Source organism: Oncorhynchus gorbuscha, linkage group LG04 (assembly GCF_021184085.1).
Source record: "Oncorhynchus gorbuscha isolate QuinsamMale2020 ecotype Even-year linkage group LG04, OgorEven_v1.0, whole genome shotgun sequence".
Classification (NCBI taxonomy): domain Eukaryota; kingdom Metazoa; phylum Chordata; class Actinopteri; order Salmoniformes; family Salmonidae; genus Oncorhynchus; species Oncorhynchus gorbuscha.
In genome coordinates, this window is record NC_060176.1 from 77,590,317 (window position 1) to 77,609,122 (window position 18,806).

An 18,806-nucleotide genomic window follows, 5' to 3' on the forward strand; every position below is an offset into this window, starting at 1 on the left:
GTCGTAGCTTCCTCTAACCCCATCCACAGTGCCCTTGGTTGTCGTGACGATGCTACCACGTGATTTCATCATTAGAGTCGTAGCTTCCTCTAACCCCATCCACAGTGCCCTTGGTTGTCGTGACGATGCTACCACGTCATATCATCATTAGAGTCGTAGCTTCCTCTAACCCCATCCACAGTGCCCTTGGTTGTCGTGACGATGCTACCACGTCATTTCATCATGAGAGTCGTAGCTTCCTCTAACCCCATCCACAGTGCCCTTGGTTGTCGTGACGATGCTACCACGTCATTTCATCATGAGAGTCGTCCCACTGCGGGTTGAGTTGTACTCGTTGCACCGGCGAACCTGATTGCAGATGTATTATGTTCCGTTCGCTGTTCAATAGCCAATACTGTGCATGTCACCAGCGCACCACATTAACATGAAATAGCCTTTATGATGTCACTTCAGTTTATGCTAATCAGCTGTTACATAAATTGTACTTCAGTCTCTCTATAATACGACCACGGACAGCCTAGGCTCGTAAAACACTTTGTCCAATTTGTTTGTCTGTTTTCAACAACAGCAACAAAAACCCCCAGATGAACTGTTTCTACTTGTTACTGCTTGTCCCAGAGGAGGCAAAGTATATGTTGTAAAGGATCCCAATGATGCTACATTATAACACAATACAATGGCATTGAACAGAATTGGCACTTGGGGTTTGAAACGGTTATTTTTCTAATGGAAGGGACAGCGTTGCTCTGTGATCCAAGGTTGTGTTTTACTGAAGGATAATTGTTATTCGTTATGAGCTGCCTTGGGTGGAATTATATGAGACAGTTTAGTCGCAACTATATTTAAATGATCTATGCTCAATTACTGACATCGTTCTAGAAATGTTTTGAATCGTTTTTTTTGGAAACGGTAGTAAAGATTTTTTTCGTTGTTGATGACATTTTTTGCCACCCAATATGCAAGGTAAAATACTGTAAATACAGTCAAATAAGTCAATCACAGTAAAAATCAGAAAGTCTGTCATCTTGACTTTTACCAGAGCATTTGTCCTCTTGGCCATGACCCGATTCCCTGCTCACAGAAACAGCATCTGGTCTATATGTTTCCCCCTGAACCCTATTAGGCCAAAATGGCATGTTATTGGATCGAAGCGTCAATTACCAGAGGAGTGTTAGCCTGAATGACTTCCAGCTGAAGCACCGAACAGCCAATTAGTCAATTACCAGAGGAGTGTTAGCCTGAATGACTTCCAGCTGAAGCACCGAACAGCCAATTAGTCAATTACCAGAGGAGTGTTAGCCTGAATGACTTCCAGCTGAAGCACCGAACAGCCAATTAGTCAATCACCAGAGGAGTGTTAGCCTGAATGACTTCCAGCTGAAGCACCGAACAGCCAATTAGTCAATTACCAGAGGAGTGTTAGCCTGAATGACTTCCAGCTGAAGCACCGAACAGCCAATTAGTCAATTACCAGAGGAGTGTTAGCCTGAATGACTTCCAGCTGAAGCAACGATCAGCCAATTAGTCAATTAGCCAGCCATTTGATGAGCTTGCCGTGGCATGTCCCTCAGCCGCACAGTTTCCATCCCAAACGGCAACCTATTCCCTTCATAGTGCGCTAGTGTGACACTATATACGGAACAGGGTGCAAATTTGGGATGCACCCCCAGTCTCCATCTCCCGTGTCCTCACAGTGAGAGGTTGGAGAGGACTGGCACTGTCACCCAATGTGGGGCCTTGTGGTGTGTTTCAATCTATTATGGATTGTAGTATCCTCCCTTTGTGACTGCTTCACGCTCCTCCGTTGTTAACTGTTCAGAGGCCTGTTAGATTGTAGTATCCTCCCTTTGTGACTGCTTCACTCTCCTCCGTTGTTAACTGTTCAGAGGCCTGTTAGATTGTAGTATCCTCCCTTTGTGACTGCTTCACTCTCCTCCGTTGTTAACTGTTCAGAGGCCTGTTAGATTGTAGTATCCTCCCTTTGTGACTGCTTCACTCTCCTCCGTTGTTAACTGTTCAGAGGCCTGTTAGATTGTAGTATCCTCCCTTTGTGAGGGAGGATACTGCACCGTTGTTACCTGTTCAGAGGCCTGTTAGCCTTTGACAATACCTGGGCACGTTGGGCTCTCATCCACACTGAGAGGGGATTGGCTGCTCACTCGACAGGGAACCTGTCGTTGAATTTCATTGGCTTTTAGATACGTGTCTGCGTCAGTGGAAAGAGACGTATGTTTGTAACTGAGCTGAAACTGTAGTGCTGTTAAACAGCAGTGGCAGAGTGACTCTTAACATTGAGCAGCGGTTGTAGTCAGTCTAACACATTCATCCCTTCAGAACAAGGAATGTTTCTAAGTGCAGGCTAGTCAATATGTGTCACGGTTTTCCTCCTCTTCATCTGAAGAGGAGAGGCGAGAAGGATCGGAGGACCAATATGCGGCATGGTAAGTGTCCATGGTTCTTTTAATAAGAAAATCTCAACATGAACACAATTACAAAACATGAACCTTGAAAACCCGAAACAGACCCATGTGGCACTGACACAGGAAACAATCACCCACAAAACAACCAAAGAATATGGCTGCCTAAATATGGTTCCTAATCAGAGACAACGATAAACCCCTGCCTCTGATTGAGAACCGATCCAGGCAACCATAGACTTACCTAGACAACTAAACTGAACACAACCCCATTGATCTAATAAAACCCCTAGACAAGACGAAACACAATAAATAACCCATGTCACACCCTGGCCTAACCAAAATATCAAAGATAACTAAGGCCAGGGCGTGACAATATGGATGCCTCTTCATCTGAAGAGGAGAGGCGAGAAGGATAACTAAGGCCAGGGCGTGACAATATGGATGCCAAGGCAAGTTAGTTAAGTACACTGAAGCAAAGTTTCAGATAAATTAATTCTGGCTAGTTGGTTAAATCAAATAAATATGTACTGGAGTCCAGTCAGAATTTGGTAGGCAAGTTTTTAAAAGTTTAAAAAAAACTGAAATGACAGAGAGGGTGGAGAAGAAAAATACGGAATGACTTTGTGTATTGAGCATTGAAGCTATTTGAAAAAAATGAAAACATGCCGCCCTCTGCAAAAAAAAAAAAGATGGTCTGCTTCTCAAGTGACAGAATTTGTTGAAATTAGTTGCAAACATTCAGTGGAGCGTGGAGAAAGATCAAAACTGTTAGCAGAAATAAGATGCATGGAATTGGTGGCCTGGGGGGGAGGGGTTGGGGGGGGGGGGTGGGGGGCTAGTCATGCGGGGCCAGAATCGAGGAATGAAATCCCCACATTTCAGTGGATGGAGAAGCAGCAGCACGAGCCTGCTGCTTGTGTTAACTCAGCCGTGAGGGGAGTAGACAGTACACACTGCAAAGACAGCACGCTCGCCAGGTACTGGAGCAAAACAAAACAGCAGTATTTGGTGTGATGCCAGTCGGGTCTTATTTGCTCTGTTATTGTAGAATGGTAGTTTACAGTTGAGCTGTTTCTTTGTCGAATTTGGTTTATTTATTTTTATGGGGGTGGGGGTTCATTGCTCAGTGACAAGCACACTAGTGAACGCCCAGCACACTTGAATCCACAACCGTTTCCTATGATCAGTGGGAAATCAAACCTCAAACCTCAAACCTCAAACCTCCAGGATTGGGCTCAATTCCCATCAATTCAGGAAGTACACTGAAGTACAGGAAGTTCAGGAAGTACACTGAAGTACAGGAAGTTCAGGAAGTACACTGAAGTACAGGAAGTTCAGGAAGTATACTGATGTACAGGAAGTTCAGGAAGTATATTGAAGTACAGGAAGTTCAGGAAGTACACTGAAGTACAGGAAGTTCAGGAAGTACACTGAAGTACAGGAAGTTCAGGAAGTATACTGATGTACAGGAAGTTCAGGAAGTATACTGAAGTACAGGAAGTTCAGGAAGTATACTGAAGTACAGGAAGTTCAGGAAGTATACTGAAGTACAGGAAGTTCAGGAAGTATACTGAAGTACAGGAAGTTCAGGAAGTATATTGAAGTACAGGAAGTTCAGGAAGTACATTGAAGTACAGGAAGTTCAGGAAGTATACTGAAGTACAGGAAGTTAAGGAAGTATATTGAAGTACAGGAAGTTCAGGAAGTATATTGAAGTACAGGAAGTTCAGGAAGTATACTGAAGTACAGGAAGTTCAGGAAGTATATTGAAGTACAGGAAGTTCAGGAAGTACATTGAAGTACAGGAAGTTCAGGAAGTTACTGAAGTACAGGAAGTTCAGGAAGTATATTGAAGTACAGGAAGTTCAGTAAGTATACTGAAATTCCAATGATTTTCAATTTGGAACATTTGGAATTTGAATTGACATTTTGTTTAGATTCTGAATTGACTGCAATTGAAAGGGTATTGACCTCAACCCTACTCTCTTCCTAAATGTGGTGAACATTGCATCCTTTGCTGTAAATGGTTCCAATGTTTTTTTTGTGAATCAGCCTTCATGTGAGGGCTTGGTTCTGGATACGGCACACTAGCCACAGTGAGATCAGTAACATTACAGAAAGCCTCGTCTCGTCCGTCTCCCGACGTGTATCCTTCCACCAGGTGACCATTCACACAGTCCTTATCAGCATCCCCCTAACTTTAACCACGGCCCTGCTCTTTTGAAGACAGCAGGAAGCGTTTCATAGCATTTCATTTTGACGGGAAACTTAATAATTCCACCGGACAAGCATGAAATACTCTCTCCTCTCACTTCTCTTTTTTTTCCTCCGGGGAAAATCTAAAGGAACCCCCCCCCCCTCCGTCCCTCTCCGTCGGAAATGTGGAAACACATTAGCAAAATGGTTGTAAAGGGGATTAAGTCATGTGGCGTCAAGGATATTCATTTTCCTAGTTCTCTCCGTGTGCATTTGCAATAGCTGTGCCTCTTCACAGTTTGTGATGATGGGAGGTAAAGGAGCAGGGTATTAACTGAATTTAACACATTAACACAGATTGCACACTGGTCGTCTGCCATGTTAATTGCTTTGCATGCCCTACTTACTTTAACTCGTTTGTAGACTATGGTGTCTTTTTTGGGGGGTGGTGTTTACCGTGCTGAAATGGGCGATATTATTATGACAGACAAATAGAACGCTATTAATTGCAGCAGGAGTTCTTTATTGGGTTTGTTGCTCTGTCTTGTCTGATTCAAGCTGATAATCTGCTTCATTCCTCATCACTGTCATGTATTTAGGTTGCGTGCTGTTGGTAAATTGTGCCTGTGGTGGAATTACTTGATACATATGAAAGTGTATATCGGAATGAACATCTGTCTTTCTGGGCCCCGGGTCATACTACAGTACAGCATCTTAACAGCCGTGCAAAGATCTGCCTGCCCCGCCCCCACGAGGTAAAAATGAAAAGAGAAACGCTTTATTATTTTGCTTGTGTCAACACTCACCCTTCTCTCTCCCGGTCTCTTTCTCCATGTCTTGGTCATTGCAGTCTAGGTTCTCCTTCTTTGTCACGCACGCACGCACACACACACACACACTCACACACTCACAACTATTGATCATGCTGGCATATAGGCGCCGATTTCCCTCTTCGGGTGAGAGAATCCCTGCACGCTTCATCTGTGTGTTGCCCAATGCTCTGACTCTCAGGAGGTCTCTGGGTGGGTGGTAGAAAACAGCTAAAAGGAGAGGCTAGAGCTGAGTGACCGGAGCACAGCAGGAGGCATAGGAGTCTCCTTGTAGGGGGTCAACATCACTGGCAGAGGAGGAAAACGGACTGCTTTGATTTTGCACTACGACTTGGGAGAGAGAGAGAGGGAGGGTGGAAAGAGAGGGAGGGGAGAGAGTGAGAGAGGGGGTGGAGAGAAGGAGAGACAGAGAGAGGGGAGGAGAGGGAGGGGGAAGAGAGGGAAGGGAGAGAGAGAGGAGGGAGAAGGAGAGAGAGCGGGGGGAGAGAGAGGGGGAGAGAGAGAGGGAGGGGAGAGAGTGAGAGAGAGAGAGAGAGGGGGGAGAGAGAGGGGGAGAGAGAGGGGGAGGAAAGAGAGGGAGGGAGAGAGTGAGAGAGAGGGGAGAGAAGGAGAGAGAGAGAAGGAGAACGAGAGCTTGTATGTTTGCCTTGCTCATTAAGGAAAGGTCAGAGATATATTAGTACCAGGGAGTAAAGCATTATACATCCTCCCTGGTCCTGTCTACTGTCCAACCTCTCTCTCTCTCTCTGTCTATCTCTCTGTCTCTCTCTCTCTCTCTCTCTCTCTGTCTCTCTCTCCCTCTCTCTCGTTCTCTCTCTCTCTCTCTCTCTCTCTCTCTCTTCTCTCTCTCTCTCTCTCTCTCTCTCTCTCTCTCTCTCTCTCTCTCTCTCTCTCTCTCTCTCTCTCTCTTTCTCTCTGTCTCTCTCTCTCCCTCTCTCTCTCTCTTTCCCTCTCTCTCTCTCTCTCTCTCTCTCTCTCTCTCTCTCTCTCTCTCTCTCTCTCTCTCTCTCTCTCTCTCTCTCTCTCTCTCTCTCTCTCTCTCTTCTCTCTCTCTCCCTATCTCTCTCTCTCTCTATGTGTGTGTCTCTCCCTTCTCGCATGCTGTGTGTGAGTACAGTGTGTGTGTGCGTGTGTGAGAGAGACAGAGATGGTGTGTGTGAGTGGCAGAGAGTTCATTGGCAAGTCCTGCTCTCTAATGCCTGCTCATTATTGCCAGCGAGACGGCTGTAAGGGCCAGATGCGTTGAACCCCTCTCCCTAAGCAATTACCATCCTTTTCATAAAGTTAAAATGTCAATTTGGTGTGGCACTGGCACTGTTCTCCTCTCAACCCCCACACCCTGCCTTGCTGCCTCCGGTTAGAACTTCAAACAGTCTGAGGATGGTAGTGGACTCCCTCACACATACACAGACACACACATTCTGTGTACAGACACACACATTCTGTGTACAGACACACACATTCTGTGTACAGACACACACATTCTGTGTACAGACACACACATTCTGTGTACAGACACACACATTCTGTGTACAGACATGAAAACTGTCTCTGGCCCTGTCTTTCTCTCTCTCTCTGTCTGTCTGTCTGTCTGTCTGTCTGTCTGTCTGTCTGTCTGTCTGTCTGTCTGTCTGTCTGTCTGTCTGTCTGTCTGTCTGTCTGTCTGTCTGTCTGTCTGTCTGTCTGTCTGTCTGTCTGTCTGTCTGTCTGTCTGTCTGTCTGTCTGTCTGTCTGTCTGTCTGTCTGTCTGTCTGTCTGTCTGCCACTCTCTCTCACTCTCTCTCTCACTCTCTCTCACACACACACACATTCTGTGTACAGACATGAAAACTGTCTCTGGCCCTGTCTTTCTCTGTCTGTCTGTCTGTCTGTCTGTCTGTCTGTCTGTCTGTCTGTCTGTCTGTCTGTCTGTCTGTCTGTCTGTCTGTCTGTCTGTCTGTCTGTCTGTCTGTCTGTCTGTCTGTCTGTCTGTCTGTCTGTCTGTCTGTCTGTCTGTCTGTCTGTCTGTCTGTCTGTCTGTCTGTCACTCTCTCTCACTCTCTCTCTCACTCTCTCTCACACACACGCACAGATATATCTTTCCCACGCTTCTCAGATTCTGCCTCATATTGTCTGTAACAGGAAGCTATGATATTGGTCCTTGGGGAAACATTCCACATTAAATATTCATCAGGTAAAATAAAAATCGCTTTTTGTATTTATTTAACCTTCATATAACTAGGCAAGTCAATTAGGAAAAAAATCTTATTTACAATGAAGTCCTATATTATACAGTAGTGGTTGTAAAAAACAGTGGCTTTTACAAATGTAGCATGCATTCCAAATGGCACCCTATCCCCTTCATAGTGCACTACTTTAGACCAGCCAAATATCTCCTTTATAGTGCCCTACCAAGGCCCGTAGGGCTCTGGTCAAAAGAACTGCACTAAATAGGCAATAGGTTGCCATTTGGTCACTCGGGATCAGATAATAGCAGTCTAGATAATAGCAGTCTTTGGTTCATCAGACTGACCCCAGTCTTCATGGAGGAGATTACTGAGTAGTTTGGCTCATCAGGCTGACCCCCAGTCTTCACGGAGGAGATTACTGAGTAGTTTGGTTCATCAGGCTGACCCCCAGTCTTCACGGAGGAGATTACTGAGTAGTTTGGTTCATCAGACTGACCCCCAGTCTTCACGGAGGAGATTACTGGGTAGTTTGGTTCATCAGGCTGACCCCCAGTCTTCACGTAGGAAATTACTGGGTAGATTGGTTCGTCATCCTGACCCTCAGTCTTCATGGAGGAGATTACTGGGTAGTTTAGTTCATCAGACTGATCCTCAGTCTTCACTGAGGAGATTACTGGGTAGTTTAGTTCATCAGACTGATCCTCAGTCTTCATGGAGGAGATTACTGGGTAGTTTGGTTCATCAGGCTGACCCCCAGTCTTCACGGAGGAGACTACCAGGTAGTTTGGTTCATCAGGCTGACCCCAAGTCTTCATGGAGGAGATTACTGGGTAGTTTGGTTCATCAGGCTGACCCCCAGTCTGACCCCCAGTCTTCTCTTACCTCTGTATCTGATAGAGACTTGACTATGTGAGCTGCAGCAGTGGGGAGGGTGAAGGTTATCACAGTGTCTCTTGTTAGATAGATGATTTTCAGAATTAACCTGGAAGAATCCATGAAAGGGTTTAGGTAAACTGTCTCGGCGGTAGGAGTATTTGAAGATGAAAGTTCATAATTGCCAAACATTAATGTGTTAAAGAGACAAGATATTGAGTTTCTTAAAGTGCAGATGGAGCCAGGTAATTAGAGGGAGGTGACTAAGTCTTGCAAATGTAATTTGTATGATGAGAAATTTGTGTAGGTAAGAGGCATACAGTGGCTTGTGTAGGTAAGAGGCATACAGTGGCTTGTGTAGGTAAGAGGCATACAGTGGCTTGTGTAGGTAAGAGGCATACAGTGGCTTGTGTAGGTAAGAGGCATACAGTGGCTTGTGTAGGTAAGAGGCATACAGTGGCTTGTGTAGGTAAGAGGCATACAGTGGCTTGTGTAGGTAAGAGGCATACAGTGGCTTGTGTAGGTAAGAGGCATACAGTGGCTTGTGTAGGTAAGAGGCATACAGTGGCAGGTACAGTGGCTTGTGTAGGTAAGAGGCATACAGTGGCTTGTGTAGGTAAGAGGCATACAGTGGCTTGTGTAGGTAAGAGGCATACAGTGGCTTGTGTAGGTAAGAGGCATGGCTTGTGTAGGTAAGAGGCATACAGTGGCTTGTGTAGGTAAGAGGCATACAGTGGCTTGTGTAGGTAAGAGGCATACAGTGGCTTGTGTAGGTAAGAGGCATACAGTGGCTTGTGTAGGTAAGAGGCATACAGTGGCTTGTGTAGGTAAGAGGCATACAGTGGCTTGTGTAGGTAAGAGGCATACAGTGGCTTGTGTAGGTAAGAGGCAGGTAAGAGGCATACAGTGGCTTGTGTAGGTAAGAGGCATACAGTGGCTTGTGTAGGTAAGAGGCATACAGTGGCTTGTGTAGGTAAGAGGCATACAGTGGCTTGTGTAGGTAAGAGGCATACAGTGGCTTGTGTAGGTAAGAGGCATACAGTGGCTTGTGTAAGTATTCACCCCCTTGGCACTTTTCCTATTTCTGTTGCCTTACAACCTGAAATTAAAATGGATTTTAGGGGGATTTGTATAATTTGATTTACACAACATGCCTACCACTTTTAAGATGCAAAATATTTCTTATGAAACATACAAGAAATAAGACAAAAAAAAACGGAAAACTTGAGCGTGCATAACTATCACCACCCCAAAATCAATACTTTGTTGAGCCACTTTTGCAGTAATTACAACTGCAAGTCTCTTGGGGCAAGTCTCTATAAGTTTGGCACATCTAGCCACTGGGATTTTTGCCCATTCTTCAAGGCAAAACTGCTCCAGCTCCTTCAAGTTGGATGGGTTCCAGTGGCTGGTGTAGGCAGCAACAGTGGCTTGTGTAGTCATACCACAGATTCTCAATTGGATTGAGGTCTGGGATTTGACTAGGTAATTCCAAGACATTTCAATGTTTCCCCTTAAATCCAAGTAAAAATCCATTAAAATTACAGGTTGTGATGCAACAAAATAGGAAAAATGCCAAGGGGGGTGAATACTTTTACACAACACTGCCTATGCACTTTTAAGACAATATTACAGTAAATGAGATATGGGTAAATTAAGACTATAGTAAAAGTTAGGAAGCAAGCCTGATGAACCAAACCAAAATCATCTTTCTGATAATACAACTGCAAGTTTCATCACTTTGCTAGAGACAAATTGAATATTTGCCCATTTTCAGAATAACTGCTCATCAATTCAAACTGGATGGGTTCCGCTAGTGGATTTTAATTGTTCCATTTCATTCCAACCGATTGAGATTCTGGCTTTTACATGTGTAAAAATTGTACGTGTACAATATTTCTTATTCTTACTAGTGAATACAATGAAGTAGGATTTATTTATTTCTACATTTGAAGATATTGTTTTATCTGGAACCATTCAGAAATATTACAGTAAATGAGATTGGGTTCAATTAATAAGTAAATTAAAAAGCCTGATGAAAAATCACTCATTGATATCATCAGCAAACTTTGCTAGAGACAAATTGAATATGATATTTTCAGAATAACTGTTCATCAATTAAAACTGAGTTTGATATAGATTAGTATGGTAAAAGACCCAGCAGGTCGTTGATATAGATTAGTATGGTAGAAGACCCAGCAGGTTGTTTATATAGATTAGTATGGTAGAAGACCCAGCAGGTCGTTGATATAGATTAGTATGGTAGAAGAACAAGCAGGTCGTTGATATAGATTAGTATGGTAGAAGAACAAGCAGGTCGTTGATATAGATTAGTAAATTAGAAGAACCAGCAAGTCGTTGATATAGATTAGTATGGTAGAAGAACAAGCAGGTCGTTGTTTTAAATTAGTATGGTATTGTAGAAGAACAAGCAGGTTGTTGATATAGATTAGTATGGTAGAAGACCCAGCAGGTTGTTGATATAGATTAGTATGGTAGAAGACCCAGCAGGTTGTTGATATAGATTTGAATGGTGGAAGACCCAGCAGGCCATTGATATAGATTAGTATGGTAGAAGAACCAGCAGGTCGTTGATATAGATTAGTATGGTATGGTAGAAGAACAAGCAGGTCGTTGATATAGATTAGTATGGTGGAAGACCCAGCAGGCCATTGATATAGATTAGTATGGTAGAAGAACCAGCAGGTCGTTGATATAGATTAGTATGGTAGAAGACCCAGCAGGCCATTGATATAGATTAGTATGGTAGAAGAACAAGCAGGTCGTTGATATAGATTAGTATGGTGGAAGACCCAGCAGGCCATTGATATAGATTAGTATGGTAGAAGAACAAGCAGGTCATTGATATAGATTAGTATGGTAGAAGAACAAGCAGGTCGTTGATATAGATTAGTGTGGTAGAAGACCCAGCAGGCCATTGATATAGATTAGTATGGTAGAAGAACAAGCAGGCCATTGATATAGATTAGTATGGTAGAAGAACAAGCAGGTCATTGATATAGATTAGTATGGTAGAAGAACAAGCAGGTCGTTGATATAGATTAGTGTGGTAGAAGACCCAGCAGGCCATTGATATTGATTAGTATGGTAGAAGAACAAGCAGGTCGTTGATATAGATTAGTGTGGTAGAAGACCCAGCAGGCCATTGATATAGATTAGTATGGTAGAAGAACAAGCAGGCCATTGATATAGATTAGTATGGTAGAAGAACAAGCAGGTCATTGATATAGATTAGTATGGTAGAAGAACAAGCAGGTCGTTGATATAGATTAGTGTGGTAGAAGACCCAGCAGGCCATTGATATTGATTAGTATGGTAGAAGACCCAGCAGGTCGTTGATATGGATTAGTATGGTATGGTAGAAGACCCAGCTGGCCATTGATATAGATTAGGAGTAACAAAGGTCCAATTATCCAACCCTGTGGGACACCACATGATATCTTGGCTCTGGTAGATGCTCAGCATAAACACATTGTTCTCTATCATTAACATAACTATATAACCAATTATATGTATAATCATGAAAACCATAATAATACAATTTATAAAGTAATATTTCATGATCAACCGTGTCAAACGCTTTGGATAAATCTGAAAAGATTCGTATTAATTGTTAAGGGTTGTAAAGATTGTATCCACAAGTTGCAAAAGAGACGTATCTGTGGAGTAGTTTTTTAACGAACTCTATATTGGTGTAATGGCCGTTGGTGGAAGAAGGTGAGGACCAAAGCACAGCGACGTACGTGTTCGTCATTTATTAAATAATACTGAACACTAAATGCAAAGTAACAAAAAGAACAACCGAAACAGCTCCATCAGGCGTAAAACACAAAACCCATGTGGGCAAGAGCTACCTAAGTATGGTTCTCAATCAGAGACAACGATGGACAGCTGTCCCTGATTTAGAAGATTGAGAACCATACCCAGCCCAAAACAAAGAAATACAAAAACATAGAAAAAGGAACATACCCTAGTCTAATCAAAATAGAGAATAAAAGCCTCTCTATGGCCAGGGCGTGACAGGACCCCCCCGGCAGCAAAACCTGACTCTAAAGGGGAGGGTCCGGGTGGGCCCCAGACTGAGGACCCTCGTAGAGGGCGCCACTGGACTGAGGAGCTGCAATTCTGGCAGCTCCAGACGGGGGGCGGCGACTCTGGCAGCTCCGGACGGGGGGCGGCGACTCTGGCAGCTCCGGACGGGGGGCGGCGACTCTGGCAGCTCCGGACGGGGGGCGGCGACTCTGGCAGCTCCGGACGGGGGGCGGCGACTCTGGCAGCTCCGGACGGGGGGCGGCGACTCTGGCAGCTCCGGACGGGGGGCGGCGACTCTGGCAGCTCCGGACGGGGGGTGGCGACTCTGGCAGCTCCGGACGGGGGGTGGCGACTCTGGCAGCTCCGGACGGGGGGTGGCGACTCTGGCAGCTCCGGACGGGGGTGGCGACACAGGAGACCTGGTGCTGGGAACAGGCACAGGACTCACCAGGCTGGGGAGACATACAGGCGGCCTCTTCCTTGGCCGAGGCACAGGATATACAGGGAGTGGGCTCAGGTCTCCAACCTGACTCTGCCACACTCCCTGTGTGCCCCCCATTTTGTTTTTTGGGGCTGCCCCTCGGGCTTCCTCGCCAGCCGTGTTCCCTCGTAACGCTGGTTCCCTTCTCCTGCTGGTTCCCTTCTCCTGCTGCCTCCGCTCTCCTGGCTGCCTCCGCTCTCCTGGCTGCCTCCACCTGTTCCCATGAGAGGCGATCCCTTCCAGCCAGGATCTGGGCAAGAGCTACCTAAATATGGTTCCCAATCAGAGACAACAATAGACAGCTGTCCCCGATTGAGAACCATACCCGGCCAAAAACAAAGAAATACAAAAACATAGAAAAAGGAACATAGAATGCCCACCCTAGTCACACCCTGGCCTAACCAAAATAGAGAATAAAAGCCTCTCTATGGAATAAAAGCCTCTCTATGGCCAGGGCGTGGCAATTGGTGATTTTAACGTTTCAAAATTCTCTTATACATCAATTGTTCTAGGATTGAAAAAAAACATGGTAGTACAGATTTTGGGCGATAATTTCTAAAAGATCTTGGATTCCCAGATTTATAGAGGGGTATAACTTTGGCAATTTTAAAATCTTTAGGAACACTGCCAGTTTGCAAAGATTTGGTTTGGTAAATGTTAGAGGGTCAGTGAATGAGGAAGACACCATTGGCACCAATCTCATCATGACCTGCTGCTAATACTGTATTTACATTTACATTTAAGTCATTTAGCAGACGCTGTATCTTTAAGTTACTAATTACCTCCATTACGTCAACACCTTCATTACGTCATCACCTCCATTACGTCAACACCTTCATTACGTCAACACCTCCATTACATCATCACCTCCATAACATCATCACCTCCATTACATCCATTACATCATCAACTCCATAACATAATCACCTCCATAACATCATCACCTCCATTACATCCATTACATCATCACCTCCATAACATAATCACCTCCATTACATCATCACCTCCATAACATCATCACCTCCATCACATCCATTACATCATCACCTCCATTACATCATCATCTCCATTACATCATCACCTCCATTACATCATCACCTCCATTACAGCATCACCTCCATTACATCATCACCTCCATTACATCATCACCTCCATTACATCATCACCTCCATTACATCCATTACATCATCACCTCCATTACATCATCACCTCCATTACATCCATTACATCATCACCTCCATTACACCATCACCTCCATTACCTCATCACCTCCATTACATCCATTGCAGCATCACCTCCATTACATCATCACCTCCATTACATCATCACCTCCATTACATCATCACCTCCATTACATCATCACCTCCATCACCTCCATTACATAACAATCACCTCCATTACATCATCAATTACATCCATTACATCATCACCTCCATTACATCATCACCCATTACATCTCCATTACATCATCACCTCCATTACATCATCACCTCCATTACATCCATTACATCATTGCACATCACCTCCATTACATCATCACCTCCATTACATCCATTACATCATCATCCTCCATTACACCATCACCTCCATTACCTCATCACCTCCATTACATCCATTGCAGCATCACCTCCATTACATCATCACCTCCATTACATCATCACCTCCATTACATCATCACCTCCATTACATCCATTACATCATCATCCATTACATCATCACCTCCATTACATCATCACCTCCATTACATCATCACCTCCATTACATCATCACCTCCATTACATCATCACCTCCATTACATCATCCATCCATACATCATCACATCATCCATTACATCATCACCTCCATTACATCATCACCTCCATTACATCCATTACATCATCACCTCCATTACATCATCACCTCCATTACATCATCACCTCCATTACATCATCACCTCCATTACATCATCACCTCCATTACATCAGGAGGATCAAACTGAAGCGAAGGGAAATGTCTCTTAGTGTAATTCAAGGGATTTCCATCAGTTTTCTAAATGTTCTGTATACTCTTGATCAAAATAAAGGTAGTGACATAAACATGGCAGATGATGAATTATGTGTACAGATCCTTATTGTTGAACTTCAAGTGTTTACGAAGGACCTGATGTTTGAATAGCTGTCTGTGATTAAAGGAATAGTTCACTCATGTAATACAACACATCACAGCCATATCAACAGTGGACTAAATGAAGGAAATACAAAAAAATAATGAACTCTCCCTTTAAGGCTGCGATTAAACCCAAAATAGTTTGCTGTTTCCCACTGTGCTTTGCTTCTGCATGAGTCACCGTACTGCATCAGATTTGCAACCATTTCATTGTTATCATGGACCAGACAGGTATTTGTGTCATGTTTGGCTTTATTTTGCCAAACAGTCTGGAGAAAGAGAATAATCCATCATTTACCTCTTTTTAAACACAGCCCGTCTGTTGCAATGTTCAAAGCTGTTATGATCTCCAGATAAACTATGCACTGTGTTTTGGTCTGTCATTTACAACACATAAGGCTCTCAGAGCGGTCTTGAAAGCACAGTGGGGCTTCCAGTTGATACCCATTACTGACAAATCGCTGTATGTACTTTGTACACATGGGGAAAAGACCACAATGGACCACTTTGGCTCTGCAATTTGGCTCTGCAATCGGTGGCAACAGTGTGATTTAGGCTGGGCTGGTGGCATCGCCCACTGGCTGCAAAGGACAGGATCCATTATTCTGCAACCTGTGGCAAATCAAGATTGACAGACTACACGAGCAGTCTCCTCAAGGGCTTGTTATGCCTTGCCATTTATGGAGAAAAAATTTGTATCAAACGAAATCCGCCGTCTCTTGATTTTCATAAATGTCTTAATGTAGTCTTTCTGCTCCTCTCTCTCTCTCTCTCTCTCTCTGCTCCCCTCTCCCCTTCTCTCTCTTTCTCTCTCTCTGCTCCCCTCTCCCCTTCTCTTTCTCTTTCTCTCTCCCTCTGCTCCCCGCTCCCCTTCTCTCTCTCTCTCTCTCTCTCTCTCTCTCTCTCTCTCTCTCTCTCTCTCTCTCTCTCTCTCTCTCTCTCTCTCTCTGCTCCCCTCTCCCCTTCTCTCTCTCTCTGCTCCCCACTCCCTTCTCTTTCTCTCTCTCTCTCTCTGCTTCCCTCTCCCCTTCTCTCTCTCTCTCTCTGCTCCCCTCTCCCCTTCTCTTTCTCTTTCTCCCTCCCTCTGCTCCCCGCTCCCCTTCTCTCTCTCTCTCTCTCTCTCTCTCTCTCTCTCTCTCTCTCTCTCTCTCTCTCTCTCTCTCTCTCTCTCTCTCTCTCTGCTCCCCTCTCCCCTTCTCTCTCTCTCTGCTCCCCACTCCCCTTCTCTTTCTCTCTCTCTCTCTCTCTGCTCCCCTCTCCCTTCTCTTTCTCTTTCTCTCTCTCTCTCTCTCTCGCTCTCTCTGCTCCCCTCTCCCCTTCTCTTTCTCTCTCTCTCTCTCTCTCTGCTCCCCTCTCCCCTTCTCTCTCTCTGCTCCCCTCTCCCCTTCTCTTTCTCTCTCTCTCTCTCTGCTCCCCTCTCCCCTTCTCTTTCTCTTTCTCTCTCTCTCTGCTCCCCTCTCCCTTCTCTTTCTCTCTCTCTCTCTCTCTCTCTGCTCCCCTCTCCCTTCTCTCTCTCTGCTCCCCCTCTCCCCTTCTCTTTCTCTCTCTCTCTCTCTCTCCCCTTCTCTTTCTCTCTCTCTCTCTTCTCTTCCCCTCTCTCTCTCTCTCTGCTCTCCCTCTCCCCTTCTCTTTCTCTCTCTGCTCCCCTCTCCCCTTCTCTTTTTCTCTCTCTCTCTCTGCTCCCCTCTCCCTCTCTCTTTCTCTTTCTCTCTCTCTCTGCTCCCCTCTCCCCTTCTCTTTCTCTCTCTCTCTCTCTGCTCTCTCCCCTCTCTCTCTCTCTCTCTCTCTCTCTCTCTCTCTCTCTCTCTCTCTCTCTCTCTCTGCTCCCCTCTCCCCTTCTCTTTCTCTCTCTCTCTCTGCTCCCCTCTCCCCTTCTCTCTCTCTCTGCTCCCCTCTCCCCTTCTCTCTCTCTCTCTCTCTCTCTCTCACAGGACACAGAGATCGTGAACACGGCCATCCTAACAGGCAGGCGTGTTGCAGTCCCGGTGAAGGTGGTCACAGTGGAGTGGGACGGTACTGTGAGGGAAGTGGACGATACGGTCGGCTGTACGTCCACTGACGAGGACGTGGTCAAGGTACGGTCAAGAACACTTCCCACGGTCTGCCACATCATTGCCCGCCTAACCAACACAATAAACAGAACACAGAACTATATTGTCACTTGGATAGTCTTCAACTCCACGATGTCACGCAATTGATTCGGTATCTTTTTACGGTTTGCGAAGCGAACATTAATACATTGGCTAAGTTATTTGCATAAACCTTTACTGTCAAAACACAGATGTCCATGCACTAATGTCTGCTAATGCAAGGACACATGGAGCAGAAATACAATCCTACAAAAGAAATTGAAGAAATTAAGGTTGCTCTCAACAAATAGCTCTCAGCTGCTCTCAGTTGCTAAACAGCGTTTGTCGCTAATTCGTTCTACATTTCCATAATTAGGCAGTTATTATGTGGAAGCAGTATTCAGTGTTTGTTGAATTAGATAAAGAGAGTTGTAAAGTCAAGACGTAATACAGTCTGTTTTTTTTGGTAAAGGTGCTAGTACTATTTCTCCTGATTATGCACAGTTTAGCACGTTGAATTACACTATTTGTCGCTAGCGTTCGAAACAGACAAAGTGGCATCTAAAAGATTGACTCCTATTGGCTTGGCCCTCAGCCAAGGGCCAAAACAAAAACATTACTCTGACACATTCAATATCAAGGCAATTTCCTATAACGTGGGGCAAGGTGTTGTTTAAATACAATCAATACGCTGGAACCGTGGAACCATGGAACAGTGGAACCATGGAACAGTGGAACCATGGAACAGTGGAACAGTGGAACCATGGAACATTGGAACAGTGGAACCATGGAACAGTGGAACCATGGAACCATGGAACCGTGGAAACATGGAACAGTGTAACCATGGAACCATGGAACAGTGGAACCATGGAACCATGGAACCACGGGAGCTCATTCCATAGCAGTAATACAAACGAGGACCAGAGAAAGTGTTATTAACGCCAGGGGCAGCTGTTTCAGGCCCTGTCTGTTTCAAATCAGAACGCTCCAGAGTTATGTCATGTTATATTGTCAACACTTTGGCAGGAAGTTGATCAGAAGCAGACAAGCGGCTTTGTTATCACTCTCTAGTGACTGGGAAGGTCCACATGTAAAATCTCCAGCTTGCTCTGTTGACAGTCAATTTGACAGGAATTCCCTTCAGGTTAAGCACACCTTTAACCTAGATATGACAATAGCTCCCTGAAGCCTTTTCCAGGTAGGCAGACAGTAAGAAAGTTATTTTGACAGTGTTGTTTGGAAGTCAGATCATCTCAGAACTGTGAAAAGGAGTGTAAGCCAGGGCTTTCCCCTATGAGCCTATATAAACTATATCAATCTGCACAAGGCTAGTGTACCTCTGAAACCTGTGTATGGAGCCGACCTGGCCTGGGATCAAATAGTATTTGTTTTCTTATGAATAATTTATCTGCACTTGCTTGACCAAGCCTGGTGGTGCAACGTTCAATAGAATAGTCCCAAACATTCAAACCCCGCTCATTGGACAGTGCAGGCAGGCTCAATCAAAGGCCGAACCCAGGTCTGGTGGGGAATCTAGAGTAGTGGGACCGACTGTCTCCCAGACATGTGTA

At 44.8% G+C, this 18,806-nt stretch overlaps 1 protein-coding gene across 1 annotated transcript in view; it reads left to right on the forward strand.

The window, feature by feature from the left end:
• Positions 1-18,806, forward strand: part of si:dkey-215k6.1 (transmembrane protein 132C) — a 457,103-nt gene that overhangs the window by 388,557 nt on the left and 49,740 nt on the right. The window contains exon 5 of the mRNA XM_046348143.1: positions 17,098-17,241. Within this exon, the coding sequence (XP_046204099.1) occupies positions 17,098-17,241 (144 nt within the window). The remainder of the gene's footprint in view (positions 1-17,097; positions 17,242-18,806) is intronic.